This window comes from Culicoides brevitarsis, chromosome 2 (assembly GCF_036172545.1).
Source record: "Culicoides brevitarsis isolate CSIRO-B50_1 chromosome 2, AGI_CSIRO_Cbre_v1, whole genome shotgun sequence".
Lineage (NCBI taxonomy): Eukaryota > Metazoa > Arthropoda > Insecta > Diptera > Ceratopogonidae > Culicoides > Culicoides brevitarsis.
Genome location: NC_087086.1, coordinates 6,311,140 through 6,324,297, shown reverse-complemented (window position 1 = coordinate 6,324,297; position 13,158 = coordinate 6,311,140). Strand labels below are relative to the sequence as shown.

General features: G+C 33.3%; 3 protein-coding genes across 5 annotated transcripts; 2 read left to right on the top strand and 1 right to left on the bottom strand.

Moving 5' to 3' along the window:
* Positions 1 to 459: 459 nt before the first annotated feature.
* On the bottom strand, positions 460 to 3,191 carry LOC134831939 (RNA-binding protein 28). Its single transcript, XM_063845777.1, has one exon. The coding sequence runs from the start codon at positions 3,119 to 3,121 to the stop codon at positions 662 to 664; it is 2,460 nt and encodes an 819-aa protein (XP_063701847.1). The 5' UTR covers positions 3,122 to 3,191; the 3' UTR covers positions 460 to 661.
* Positions 3,192 to 3,291: 100 nt separating this feature from the next.
* LOC134828408 (uncharacterized) lies at positions 3,292 to 5,525 on the top strand. The gene is made up of 3 exons (XM_063841387.1): positions 3,292 to 4,391; positions 4,450 to 5,346; positions 5,424 to 5,525. Exons 1-3 carry the CDS (start codon positions 3,330 to 3,332, stop codon positions 5,523 to 5,525), a joined length of 2,061 nt encoding a protein of 686 aa, XP_063697457.1. The 5' UTR covers positions 3,292 to 3,329.
* A 222-nt stretch (positions 5,526 to 5,747) lies between these two features.
* On the top strand, positions 5,748 to 12,422 carry LOC134829652 (multidrug resistance protein homolog 49-like). Of its 3 annotated transcripts, XM_063842850.1 has the most exons (9): positions 5,748 to 5,815; positions 6,825 to 6,902; positions 6,961 to 7,200; positions 7,254 to 7,499; positions 7,594 to 8,425; positions 9,176 to 10,734; positions 11,353 to 11,518; positions 11,582 to 11,776; positions 11,834 to 12,422. In XM_063842850.1, the coding sequence occupies exons 2-9, from the start codon at positions 6,853 to 6,855 to the stop codon at positions 12,380 to 12,382; spliced, it is 3,837 nt and encodes a 1,278-aa protein (XP_063698920.1). In that variant the 5' UTR covers positions 5,748 to 5,815; positions 6,825 to 6,852; the 3' UTR covers positions 12,383 to 12,422. The 3 variants fall into 3 exon arrangements, with proteins under 3 accessions (XP_063698920.1, XP_063698918.1, XP_063698919.1); XM_063842848.1 differs by having other exon boundaries at positions 11,353 to 11,776; XM_063842849.1 differs by lacking the exon at positions 5,748 to 5,815 and adding an exon at positions 6,671 to 6,756 and having other exon boundaries at positions 11,353 to 11,776.
* The last annotated feature ends 736 nt before the right edge of the window (positions 12,423 to 13,158 follow it).

Here is a 13,158-nt window from a genome sequence, read left to right as displayed (position 1 = left end):
ATTTTTAAAAATTTTATCAAGATTTGTTAATTTTTCGATCAACATCTAAACATTTTAATTAAAAAAAAAAATAAAAATTTTAAAATATGAAATTCAAAAATATTGAAGAGAATAATTTAAAATTCTTTCAAAATTTGTTCATTATTTTTATTAACATCTAAAAATTTTTATAAAAAATTAAAAATTTTAATTAAAAAAAAATAATTTTATTAAAAAATTATAAATTTTAAGCAAAAAGCTTAAATTTTGACATCTGTCAAAAAATTTTAAATCTAAAAAAAAATTATCGAGCTGATCCCTTAACATTTTTAATTCTAAAAAAATCACTTTAAACAAAAAATTAAAAAAAAAAAATAATCGAGCGCTTTTTTGGAAAAGATTTTTTATATATTTTAATGTTTTTTTTACGATTTTTAACGTAAAAATAAGCAAAAAGGAAAAGTTCACTTAAAAAGTGAAGCAAATACGTAACCACATACAATAACGTAGAAATTTAGAAAATAGCTCTTAAGATTTGTAGAACTCTGCCTGGCACTTGAACGTCTTTCAAAAAAAATTTTTTTGTTTTAATTTTTTAATATTTCAACTTTTTTTTATTTTTTTCGCTTTTCTCACAACTTTTTCATATAATAAAACAGTTTTTTGCTATAAAAATGTATTTTTAATTCTCTCCGACGCCTTCATGCCATTTTTGTTTCTTCTTCTTGACAACCTCTTTATCTGTACTCGTCGCTGCTTTGAATAAATTTTTGTATTCTGTGAAAAGTTCGCCAAAGTTGTCGTCTTTTTCGACCTTTTTCTTCTTCGTTCGCCCGATTTCTTGCTTTTCCTTGCGGATTTCCTCCTGTAGTTTTAAGCGTTTTTGTTGTTTTTTGAGTTTGTGTGTGTTTTCTGCGTGTTTTTGTGCTTGAGCATCGAGTTTCGACCGAGATCGCATCCGGGTAACTCCTTCTTTAGCTTCTAATCCGACGAAATCCGCATCTTCTGTTTTCTTCTTCTTTTTCGGGTTTTCGTTTGTGTCATCATCGTCGTCTGCGGGGCGTTTCAACAGCACAAATTTGCCGGGGAAATTTTCTTCTGCCTTCTTTTTGGGTTTTTCGTCGGGATTTTTCTCTTTTTCGAGCTTTGCTTGGTACGTCGGGTTGTTCAAAAGTGATTTTTCGAGTCGTTTTTGCTTCAAATTGATCGCTTTTTTGTCTTCGATGCTGAACGAGACGATTGGGCGGTTGTTTTTTCCAAAAATATTTGGATTATTATTCAATTTTCGCAAGACTTTTAATGCGATTTCGTGTGTTTCGAAGGATAAAAAGCCAAATCCTTTGCTATTGCCTCCCGGAAAGTCTTTTGATGGTTTATTTTCGCGCATCACTTTGCATTCTTTCGGAGTTTCGCCCGTTTGTTGGATCACCATGCCTTTTAATTTTTTATCGTCGTACTTTTCGGGCAAATTATGGATTGTCAAGCGATCTCTTGCCACAAATCGATTCAAATCTTTCAACCATTGCGCCTTAATTTTCTCCAAATGAAGTCTTTTTTGCATGTCGGAAGCGGAAACGCCCTCTGCAGCACTCGAACCTGCCAAAATAACGCCTTCCTTCACGAGATACAAATTTCTCGAGTCTTTCGGCTCTTTTTTCTTGTCTTCCTCGTGCTTTTGCTTCGCCTCATTGCGACTCATGGCAGGAAAAACATCCAACGTGAAATCCTTGACTTGAATTTTGCCGGAATTCTGCAAACACAAATCCGCCGACTCCTTTGTGCGAAAACGAACGAACCCAGTTCCCTTGGAATGACCCGAAATCGGTTCGCGATTCGTCAAGGCGTACTCTTGCATGCCAAATTGCGACATAATTTGCCCGAGTTCTTCGTCTGTCGTGTCAAACGGGAGATTTTTGATGAAAAGTGTTCTGCCATCGCCCGCATCGTTCGCTGAGCGACGAGGACCTTTTTTTACGGGCTTTTCTTCGTCATCCGGATCCTTTTCTTCCTTCTTCACGACTTCTTTTTTGACTTTTTGTTCGTCGTCGTCTTCAGTTTTGAGTCCTTTTTTCTTCGCGTAATCTTGTTTGCTTAACGCGAACTCGACTCGCAACGGGCGATCCATGAATTTCTTATTTTTTGTCTCTTTGACAGCTTTTACGGCGTCATTGACTTTTTTGTATTGCACAAAGGCACATCCAACCAACTTTCCGTCTTGTCGTTTGAGCATGCAGACTTCTTCGATGTCGCCATAGGGAGCGAAATGCTTCTTCAGGTCACTTTCTTTGGCTTTGAAAGGCAAATTTCGCACGATGAGACGCGCTTTGCGGTTAATTTCGGATGCGGGAGTGTCTTTTTGTGGTTTTTTCGAAGGTTTTTTGGGAGAAGGAACGCCTCCGGGACGGGATTTTTTGCATTTGAAGCATTCGGCACGTCGAGCAAAGTTACTTTCGCCACAATCGCAGGTCCAGTCTCCTTCACGAACGTTCGAATTGTCACGAGGACCTTTATTGGGACTTTTAGGAACGCCTCCGGGACGGGATTTTTTGCATTTGAAGCATTCGGCACGTCGAGCAAAGTTACTTTCGCCACAATCGCAGGTCCAATCTCCTTCACGAACGTTTGAACTGTCGCGAGATCCCGAATTTCTGTTATTAGCACCTTTTTGAAAGCCTCCGGGTCGTTTTTTGGCACATTTGAAGCAATCCGTTCGTCGTGAAAAGTTATTTGCGCCGCATTCACAACTCCAATCTCCCTCCCGAGCATTGGGATTTGTGAATTTTTTGTTTGTTCCGCCTTCGGGTTTGCTTTTGTTGCATTTGAAACACTCATTTCTGCGTGCAAAATTACTTTTTCCGCATTCGCAGGTCCAATCTCGATCATTTCCCTTGGAATTGTCACGCGATTTGTTCAAACTTGATGAAATGCCACGCGCTGCGGGCTTTTTTGCGACATTCGCAGGCACTCCGCCGGGTCGGGGCTTCTTACATTTGTGACATTCGCCTCTCCAGGCGAAATTTGTGTTGCCGCAATCGCATGGCCAGTCTCCTTCACGTGCGGCAAATTGATTGCCGTTGCTTTGACGTCGCGCCGGTTTGTTTGCATTCTCCAACGGAATGTAATCTTCGCCTTCTGGCACCATTTTTGACTTGTTTTTTGTCAAATTTCTTCAAAATTTTGCAGAGTAAACAAAACGCACGTTGTTTCCGTTGTTTTGCTGTCAACTCTGAATAACAAAAGTACCCAAGGCGCAAATAAAATGCTTCATTTCATGCCCGGAGCGAATTTTGAATGAATCAAAAATCAAAATAAACCGCCAAGAAGTTTCATTTCTCCTGAAAATTCAATAAATGGAGCCTCCGAAGAAGATTTTCAAGCCATCCGACGGTTCAAAAGTCACAGAATTGCATCTTTCGATCCCTCCGAGCTTCCAACCGACGGGAATTTCATATCAACATGTCGAAAATAGGACCATGCTCATCGTTCAAGGTGTCAATGAGATCCTCACGTTCCTTCTCGGAGACCTTCGAACGATTCTAAGCACACCAAATGCCATCAAACCGCTGAAAGAGAACTTAATTCAAGTAGAAAGTTCAGTTTTGAAGATAATTCACAGCAAAGTTCGAACTTACTGCCTTCATGAAGATCAAAGTCTCTCCTCTTTTGCCTCTTACAAGCAACTTAAACAGCTGAAAAGTCCCTCAGGATGTCGTGACATCATCAAATACAGAGATGGGGTTGCTGTTCTCGTGAAAAACCCTCGAGAAAACTTGCGGATCGAACTTTTGCCAGACACGAACAACGAAAATCCATCAAAAATTGTCGATTGTGGACCAGCAGTTGATGACGAAAGTTATTTTTTAGGGCAATTTGTTGTTTCTGAACGAAATTTGAGTTTTTTAAGTGCTTTTTTAGGTGTTTCGATGCCTGTGAGAAAAGATCCTTTTCTGCTTTTCTCCGTGGGAAATAATATTTTTTGGATAAATGACACAGAAGACGATGAAATTCGAATAATTCGAAGTTACAGTTCAAAAATAATGAGATTTTTCATGAAAAATTCACTTTTCATCGCAATTTTGGAATCCGGAACGATGGAAATTTCGTATTTATGTTCCTTACTTGGAGTTGTTGGCTCGAAAAGATTCCATTTGTTCGAAAATTGTTGGAGTTTGTGCACGGAAAAGCTCTTAGCGGTGTCAAATGGCAACGAACTTCATGAAATTGAGGTAAAACAAATGAAAAATGACGTAAAAATTGATAGAAAAGTCACAAAATTACCGGGGATCGTTGGAATTGTTTTCGTGAAGGAAGTCAATCGACTGTTGAGCATCACAGAAAATCGATTTATGTATCATTGGGAAGTTACGACAAAAGAATTTGCGGTTGGAGATGATGATGATGAGTTTCAGTTGGTATGAAAAATTTAATTTTTCTCAAAAAAAAAATTTTTTAACAAATTTTTTATTGTAGGTCGATGATAAATATCTGTTAAAAGCAAATTCTGTTAAAAATCTGTTACAAAAGTTACTTGAGGTGCACAAAACTTACCAAAAAACCATCGATGAGAAACAATCAAGGCATGAATTGCTCGAAAACTTTCGTTCAAAACGCTTTTCAAGCATTTCTTCACAAAATTCGTACTTGGAATCGATTCCTCGTGACTTGAAAAATTACGTTCATAATCTCCAAAGTCTCTCAATGGACCAAAATTTGCTATTTCTCGTCGTTGACATGAAAATTGATGACTTACGGACGATTTTATGTATCGAAAACACATTTATATTGTTCGAATATTCATTTGAAGGAAAAATTCGAAAAAGATTTATTCGTCTAAAAGATTTTTTATCGGATGAAAAATCAAAAATTCTCTTCGACGTGAGCCAAAAAGGACATTTATCGTTGCCAGAGATGAAAATTTCACTTGTTCACCTGATAAGACAAAATACTGACCTTTTAATGTTAAAAACTGACGTGAAAACGAAGACTGAAGATTTGAAACAAGAAATTGTGAGTGATGAGGAAGTATCAAAAATTACGAAAACGAATGAAAATTCACTCATTAAACGAATTTTGGGAGAAGAAATTAAAAATTCAAGCGAAATTAGTTTTTCACATAGCTTAAAAGTTCCTAACTCGAACATTTTATTGAACAATTTCAACTTAAGTTCATCAAATAATCGTTCAGTCATTAAAATCCATGGGAAATTTGCAATTCTTGAATTAATTCATGAAGAAGATGTGCTTAAAATATCATCGCCTGACTTTGGTTTAGTGAATTATCTCAAAAATTTGATTTTACGAAAAATTTTTGAACAAAATAATTTTCAAAAAATTTCGTTTGATTCAAACTTTGAGAGAAAAATGAAGGTAAAAAAATTATTTTTACTTAAAAAAAAATATTTTTAATTTTTTAATTATTTTTTTATTAATTTTATTTTTTTTAGGAATTCTTGCCGATATTGACTTCAACGAATATCAATGACAGGGATGTTTTAGAATATTATCGAAAAATACGAGAGCTTCCTATTGAATTTTCCGCTAATTAAAAAAAATAAATTTATTTAAAAAAAAAATTTTTTCAATTTTTTTTGACAATTTTGGCTTCAATTTACAAAATATGCTTATTCATCCGTAAAATTTTATCTCATGAAGTTGCACAAAATAAACATTTATGACACTTCAATTAATTTCTTATCTTCGTTTGATATAATTTAGTAATCTATTCATTCAACAGGAAATTTTATTTAGTTATTATCGAAACTTTTTAGCGAAAAGATTACTTCCTAATTTTTATGAACAAAATTTAACAAAAAATGTTCTAAAATTCAATAAAAAAGTAAAATAAATTGCAAATTTCATTTTTGGCGCCTTTCAGTCTAGATTTATTTTTAAATTAATTTTTTAATTTATTGAAATATTTATTTGTGCAATAAATTGACAAAATAATTCAATTTTATTTTTTTATTAATTAATTTAATAAAAAGATCGAAAAATTCTTTAAAAAATTAAAAATTTAATTAAGCAATAAATTATTTAAAATTAATTGAGAAATAAATGAATAACGCCATTCAAGATTTTTATGCGAATTTCATGATTTTTTATGATGCTTTTAAAATTTAAAAAAAAAAATAAATAATAAAACATTTAAAAATTTGAAATGACAAAAAAAATATAAACTTATAATAAATAAAACAATTTTAAAAAATTAATGAAGTGTTGAATAAAAAAAAATAAATTTAAGAAAAAATGTTAAAAAGTAAATTAAATAATTAAAATAAATAAAAAATAAATAAAAAAATAAATAAATAAAATAAAAAATAAAAAAAATAATAAATTATTAAAATAAGTTAATTAACAAAATAAAAATAAATATTTAAAATAATAAAAAATAAAAAGAAATATAAAAATCTAATTAAAATATTTTTTGTTTTTGTATAAAATTCGAAAAAAAAAAAAAAATAAAAATTAAGAAAAAAAACGAATATTTGAAAATAAAAAATAAATAAACTTCAGAATTCAAATCATCTTCAAATAAATACCTTTCAGGTGTGAAATTCACGCACAACAGGATCAACCAAAAAAATACGTAAAAACTTAAGCTCACACGCTTGATTTGACAATATGATCGTCCTTCACAGTGACTTAGCAAAAGACGCCTTTTAAAGTTTAAAATATTAATTTTGTGTATGGTTCCAATTGATTAATATCCATTCATTTCAATTGTCTTTCGTGAATTTTTCTACATATCGACGTTCAAGTGTTCTCAAAGTGTAACAAGTTTGCTTAATTTATCAGTAGACGATGAAAACAAACATCAGTTAATTCGCGTTCTTCGCTTGTTTCAGATGTGCCTCTCACTCGAAAATCGCTAAAATGGTCAATTTCAAGCGGAAAAACGTCTTAACAGCAAGTTTTAGAAGCCTGTGAGTTTTGCATCTACAAGAAAATTTTAAGAAAAATTAATAAATTTTAATTTTTTAGCAAAAAAACGTTCAGTAATGGCACGATTTTACCTTTTCACGAACTTTTTATGTTCGCAACGCCTCTCGAACTTGCCTTGGTCATTGTTGGAATAATTTTCTCCGTTCTCAGTGCCCTCGGGATTCCAGTAGTGATCGTTTTGTACGGCGAATATACGACAATTTTGATCGATCGGGTGCGAGAAGCTGAAATTTCAACGGAAACTTTGATACTTAAGTGGTTTGGCGGAGGAAGGATTTTGTAAGTGATTGATTTTTAATGAGAATTTGTGAAAAATGTTTGAATTTTTGCAGAATTAATGCGACTACAGAGGAAAATCGTGCGGAAATGATCGTCGATGCAAGGGCATATGCCCTTTCGAATGTAGTTGTGTTCATTTTTCAACTTATCACGATGGCAATTGGCATTTATCTCTTCAATTTTTCCGGGCAAAAGCAAATTTGTACAATTAAAAAGCTATTTTTCAAGTCTGTACTGAGACAGGATCAAACGTGGTTCGATTTGAACCAAAATGAGAGTTTTGCTGTGAAGTTCAATGAGTAAGAATTTAATTTTTTTACAATTTTTCTCTAAAATTTTAAAAAAATTGAGATTTTTTAACTCACCTGAGAAATTTTTTTCATTAAATTTTAGTGATTTGGAAAAAATCAAAGAAGGAATCAGCGAAAAAGTCTCAATTTTCATCTATTCCGTGGGAACTTTCTTCTTTTCCATCATTTTTGCCTTCATTTACGGATGGAAACTCACGTTAGTGATCCTCAGTGTGTCTCCTTTGATCATTTTATCCACAGCTTATGTCGCCAAGATGCAAACAACGCTCACGGAAAAGGAACGAAAGTCTTATAGCTCCGCTGGAGGCATCGCCGAAGAAGTCCTGAATGCAATTCGCACCGTTTTCGCCTTCAACGGTCAACAACAAGAAGTCGCTCGGTACAACGAACATCTCGGAATTGCCGAAAAAAATGGAATTCGCAAAGGAATGTTCACCGGAGCTGGCGGAGGCGTCACTTGGCTCATCATTTATTTGGTTTACGCGCTCGCTTTTTGGTACGGCATGCAATTAATTTTGGAAGATCGCTACAAAGAAGTCAAGGAATACACGCCAGCTGCCTTGTTGATTGTCTTATTTGGCGTCTTAACGGGAGCACAAAATATGGGATTAACGTTGCCCCATTTGGAAAGTTTTAATGTCGCACGTGCTGCAGCAACGGGAGTTTATGCGATCATCGGAAGAAAGTCAGAAATTGATGCGATGAGTGAAAAAGGATGCAAACCGAGTGCGTTGAAGGGAGATTTTAAGTTGACAAATGTACATTTTCATTATCCATCGAGAAAAGACGTCAAAGTTTTGAAGGGATTGAATTTGACGATGCGTTCAGGACAAACGACGGCACTTGTGGGAATGTCGGGATGCGGCAAAAGTACTGTGTTGCAGTTGATTCAACGACTTTACGATCCTAAAGAGGTAAATCTTGAATTTAAAAATAAATTTTGACAGCTGTCAATTGATTTTTTCATTAAAAATTCAAGAAAAGATACGAAATTTGATTAAAAATTGACAAAAATTATCGTAAACAATTTTAAACTTCATAAAAAAAAATTTGACAGCTGTCAAATAATTTTTGTTAAAAATTGACATGTGTCAAAGATTTCGATTCGAGAAATTGATTTTGGCCTAAAAATTTTAAGATAATTAATTGAAATTGCCAAAATTTGAGAATATTTTTGACACCTGTCAAATTTTTCAACAAAATATCGATTGACAGCTGTCAAAATTTCGGTTAAAATTTAAATTTTTTGTGTTTTGAGACTTTAAATGAGAAAAAAATGATATGAAATTTAAAAAAAATTTAAAAGAGAAGAAATTTTTACAAAAATTTTGACATTTATCATATTTTTGACAATAAAAAATTATTTGACAGCTGTCAAAATTTTGTTATATTTAAATTTTCAACATTATTTTTGTCAATTTTAAGTTGAATTTCATATCTTTTCTCAAAAAAAAATTTGACATCTTTCAAATATTTGACAGCTGTCAAAATATTTTGAAATTTTAAATTTTTTACGATATTTCTTAAATTTTTACTCAAAATTGGTATTTTTTCTTAAAAATTTTAGAACTCAATGTTAAAAATTTAAATTTTTTGAAATTTTAACAAATTTTTGACTTTCAAAAAAATTTTTTTTACTAAAATTTATTTTTTTACCATTTCAGGGCATCGTTGAAGTCGATGGCATTCCCCTGAAAACCATCAACGTCAGTCATTTACGATCTTTCATCGGCGTCGTTGGCCAAGAACCCGTTCTCTTCGACACTACAATCCTCGAAAACATCCGTTACGGATTTCCCGAAGCGACACGTGAACAAGTTGAAAAAGCCGCCAAAATCGCAACGTGTCACAAATTCATCTCCAAATTCCCCGACGGTTACGAAACCAAAGTCGGACAAAATGGGGCTCAACTTTCGGGCGGGCAGAAACAAAGAATCGCCATTGCACGAGCAATCATCAAAAATCCGTCAATTTTACTCTTGGATGAGGCAACTTCAGCTTTGGATCCAACGTCGGAGCGCGAAGTCCAAAATGCTTTGGAGAAGGCATCGGAAGGAAGAACAACGATCGTTATTTCGCATCGCTTGAGCACGATTGTAAATGCCGATAAAATAGTCGTTATCGATAAAGGAGTCGTCGTTGAGGAAGGAAAACACAGCGAATTGATGGAAATTAAGGGAATTTATCATAATTTGGTGCTGGCGACGAGTAATAAGAAGCAAGAAGAAACAGATGAGGAGAAAAATGATGATTTTTCAGCTCAAAACGATTTTAAAAGTCTTACCAGCTTGGATTTGTCGCAAAAAAGTCTCGATTATCGTCACGCGAACTCGAATGAAGAGGAAGATTACTCAAGTGACGTTAAGGATGACTCGCATAAAGTCCCGTTGCGTCGTCTTTTGGGCTTAAATGCTCCTGAATGGCCTTTTTTGCTGCTTGGATCTGTCTCCGCTGTCATCGTAGGAGCTTCATTTCCCATTTTTGCCGTTCTTTTCGGCGGAATTTACGGATTACTTGGCGGAACTGACGACATTGCCATTCAAGAAGGCACCAATTTTTACTCCATCATGTTCATTGTGCTCGGAATTGTTACAGGAATCGCTACTTTTCTTCAATCGTACGCTTTTAACGTTGCCGGCGCTCGTTTAACGAAACGTTTGCGCTTTTTGTCCTTCGAAGCGATGATCAATCAAAGCGTTGCGTGGTACGACGAACCCACAAACACCGTTGGCGAGCTTTCAAGTCGTCTCAGTTCGGATTGTGCGCAAGTTGAGGGCGCTTTGGGTACTCGGATGGGATACATTTTTCAATGTGTCTCAATTATCATCATCGGAGTCGCTCTCGCCTTTTATTATTCGTGGAAATTGACGCTTGTGTCGATTGTGGCGTTGCCCATTACGTTAGCTGTGGTTTTTATTGAGTCCAAACTCATGACAAGCAGCGAAATTAAGGAGAAAAAGTCGACGGAACAAGCGACGAAACTTGCTGTCGAAGCAATTTCGAATATTAAGACGATCGCATCGTTGGGACAGGAGAAGTTGATTTTGCAAAAGTACGAATTGATCATAAATGATGTCACGAGAACGTGTATTAAGAAGATACGGTATCGAGGACCTGTTTATGCAGTTGGGCAAACTATTCCGATGTTGGGTTATGCGTTGGCTTTGTGGTATGGAGGAATTTTGGTTTCCAGATTTGAGATGAGATTCGATGAGGTTGTCAAGTAAGTTGTGAAAAATTATCTAAAAAATAGAAAAAAATTGTTTAAAAATTTTGAAATTAAAAAAAAAAATAGTTTTTACAAATATTTTATTTTTTTTTAGAATTATTTGAAATTTTTAAAATCTTTAAAAATTAAAAATTTATTTAATATTTTATTTAAATTAAAATATATTTTAATTTTTTCATTAAATAATTGCTTAAAAATATTTCCTTTAATTTTTTTTGAATATTAAATTATTTGACAATTTTTTAAAATATCAAATTTTTAAATTTTTTTTAAAGTTTGTTTTAAATATTTTATTTTTTATTTATATTTATTTTTTTTAATTATTATTTTTTTATTTAATTTTATTTATTTATTTGTTTTTTTTTTTTTTTTTTTTGTTAAATTAGAATTATTAATAATTTTTTTCTTTTTTTTTAAATCTTGCAATTTGACAAATACTCAAAAATATTAAATTTTCTAAAAAAAATCTTGCTTTTTAACTTTTTTTTAAATATTTTAAAAAATTTAGTAAAAAATAAAATATTCATATTTTAAAAAAATAAGAAATTTGAAAAAAAAAATTAAAATTACATAAATCTGAAAAATATTTTATTTTTTTTTTTGTATTTTTAGAGTTTCTGAGGCACTTTTATTCGGAGCATGGATGATGGGACAAGCTTTAGCTTTCGCGCCAAATGTTAACTCGGCAATGAAAAGTGCAAAACGTGTCTTAGATCTACTGGATAGTCGAAAAGCGATCGAAATAATCCATGACAAAAGATGGCAACAGTCTAAATGGGTAAACATCAATTTTTTTAATATAAATTCTTTTCAAAAAATCTTTTTTCGTATCTTTCAACAGATCGCAGAAGGCGACATAACCTACGAAGGCGCCAAATTCAGTTATCCATTAAGACCCAAAGTTGAAGTCTTACAAGGACTCGATCTGAAAATCTTTAAAGGACAAACTGTGGCATTAGTTGGACCATCTGGATGCGGAAAATCAACCTGCATTCAACTTTTATTGCGTTATTATGATTTAAAAGAAGGAAAAATCGTAAGAAAAATTCTAACCTCAATTTGATCTTTTTTTGTTTACCTTTTTTCCTTTTAGTGGATCGATGATCGTCTCGCTAATGCACTTCCCGCCAAAATCGTACGTAATCAAATCGGTTTAGTGTCTCAAGAACCTACGCTTTTTGATCGTTCAATTGCTGAAAATATCGCTTATGGCGACGATAGCGATCAACTTTCCATGGAAGACATCATCAAAGCATCCAAAATGGCGAACATTCATGATTTTATTATTCGTTTACCGCAAGGATACGACACGAATTTGGGCGCAAAGGGTAGTCAACTCTCCGGCGGGCAAAAACAACGGATCGCAATAGCACGAGCTTTGATCAGAAACCCAAGAATTCTGTTACTGGATGAAGCAACGTCGGCTTTGGACAATCAAAGTCAGAAAGTTGTGCAAGAAGCATTGGATCAGGCACGCGAAGGACGAACTTGCATAACGATTGCGCATCGTTTAAGTACAATTGAGAATGCGGATGTGATTTGTGTCGTAAAAGAGGGAAAAGTTGTCGAACAAGGATCACATAATGAATTATTGGCTTTGGGAGGAGCTTATAAAAAACTTTATGAAATGCAAAAAATTTAAAAAAGTATTTTTTTGGCTTAATAAATTTAATTTATTTCAAGTTTTGTTAAAATTTCAAGTAAAAAACGTAAAATTAAATTTTTTTCTTGTTTAATACTTTTTAGTGCACTTTTACCCAGCGCACATGTAAAGGTAAAATTTTTTAATCGAACACGACGCCACTGATTTTTTCACAATTCGTAAACAAATGCAAGCCAAAAGTTGTGAAATTGCTAAAAAATTAAAAAATTCAGCTCGAAAGTGACAAAAAACTCGAAATTTCATCAAAAATGGATTCTCCAGCATTTAAAGATCTTCAGGTTTGTAAAATTTCGACATCGAATCCTAAAATTTATTTTTTTTTTTATTTCAGGAACTTGAAAAAAATGAAAGAATTGACGAAAATTGGGCATTCTCGGATACATTTCAGAAGGTTTTAGATACGGGCAACTTGGAAATCATCAAATTTTTCGTCGAAAATGGAATTCTGAGACAGAAAATCTCAAACCAATGCGATTTTCGAAGCTACATTTCATAACCTACAAACATCACGAAGATGCAAAAACTTTGGAAATTATCAATTATTTGTTGCCATATCTGTACAATGAAGATCCAAAACGCCCCGGATTTCAACTCGTTGACGAACTTTACAGTATTTTAATGGATTTCTTCCGCGGATGTCGTTTTCTGATGAAATATTTTCTCGAAACTTATTACACGAAGGAGCACAATGCCTTGTATCCGCTTTTGGAGAAGCTCGAAAAAAAGTTCGAATTATCGGAAATTCCTTGTATTGT

Coding starts and splice junctions, on each gene's coding strand:
- LOC134831939 (XM_063845777.1), bottom strand. CDS start 3,121: ATGGTGCCAGAAGGCGAAGATTACATTCCGTTGGAGAATGCAAACAAA.
- LOC134828408 (XM_063841387.1), top strand. CDS start 3,330: ATGGAGCCTCCGAAGAAGATTTTCAAGCCATCCGACGGTTCAAAAGTC. Junction 4,392..4,449: donor ATGATGATGAGTTTCAGTTG/GTATGAAAAATT, acceptor TTTTTATTGTAG/GTCGATGATAAATATCTGTT. Junction 5,347..5,423: donor ACTTTGAGAGAAAAATGAAG/GTAAAAAAATTA, acceptor TATTTTTTTTAG/GAATTCTTGCCGATATTGAC.
- LOC134829652 (XM_063842848.1), top strand. CDS start 6,853: ATGGTCAATTTCAAGCGGAAAAACGTCTTAACAGCAAGTTTTAGAAGC. Junction 7,201..7,253: donor TTTGGCGGAGGAAGGATTTT/GTAAGTGATTGA, acceptor GAATTTTTGCAG/AATTAATGCGACTACAGAGG. Junction 7,500..7,593: donor TTTGCTGTGAAGTTCAATGA/GTAAGAATTTAA, acceptor ATTAAATTTTAG/TGATTTGGAAAAAATCAAAG.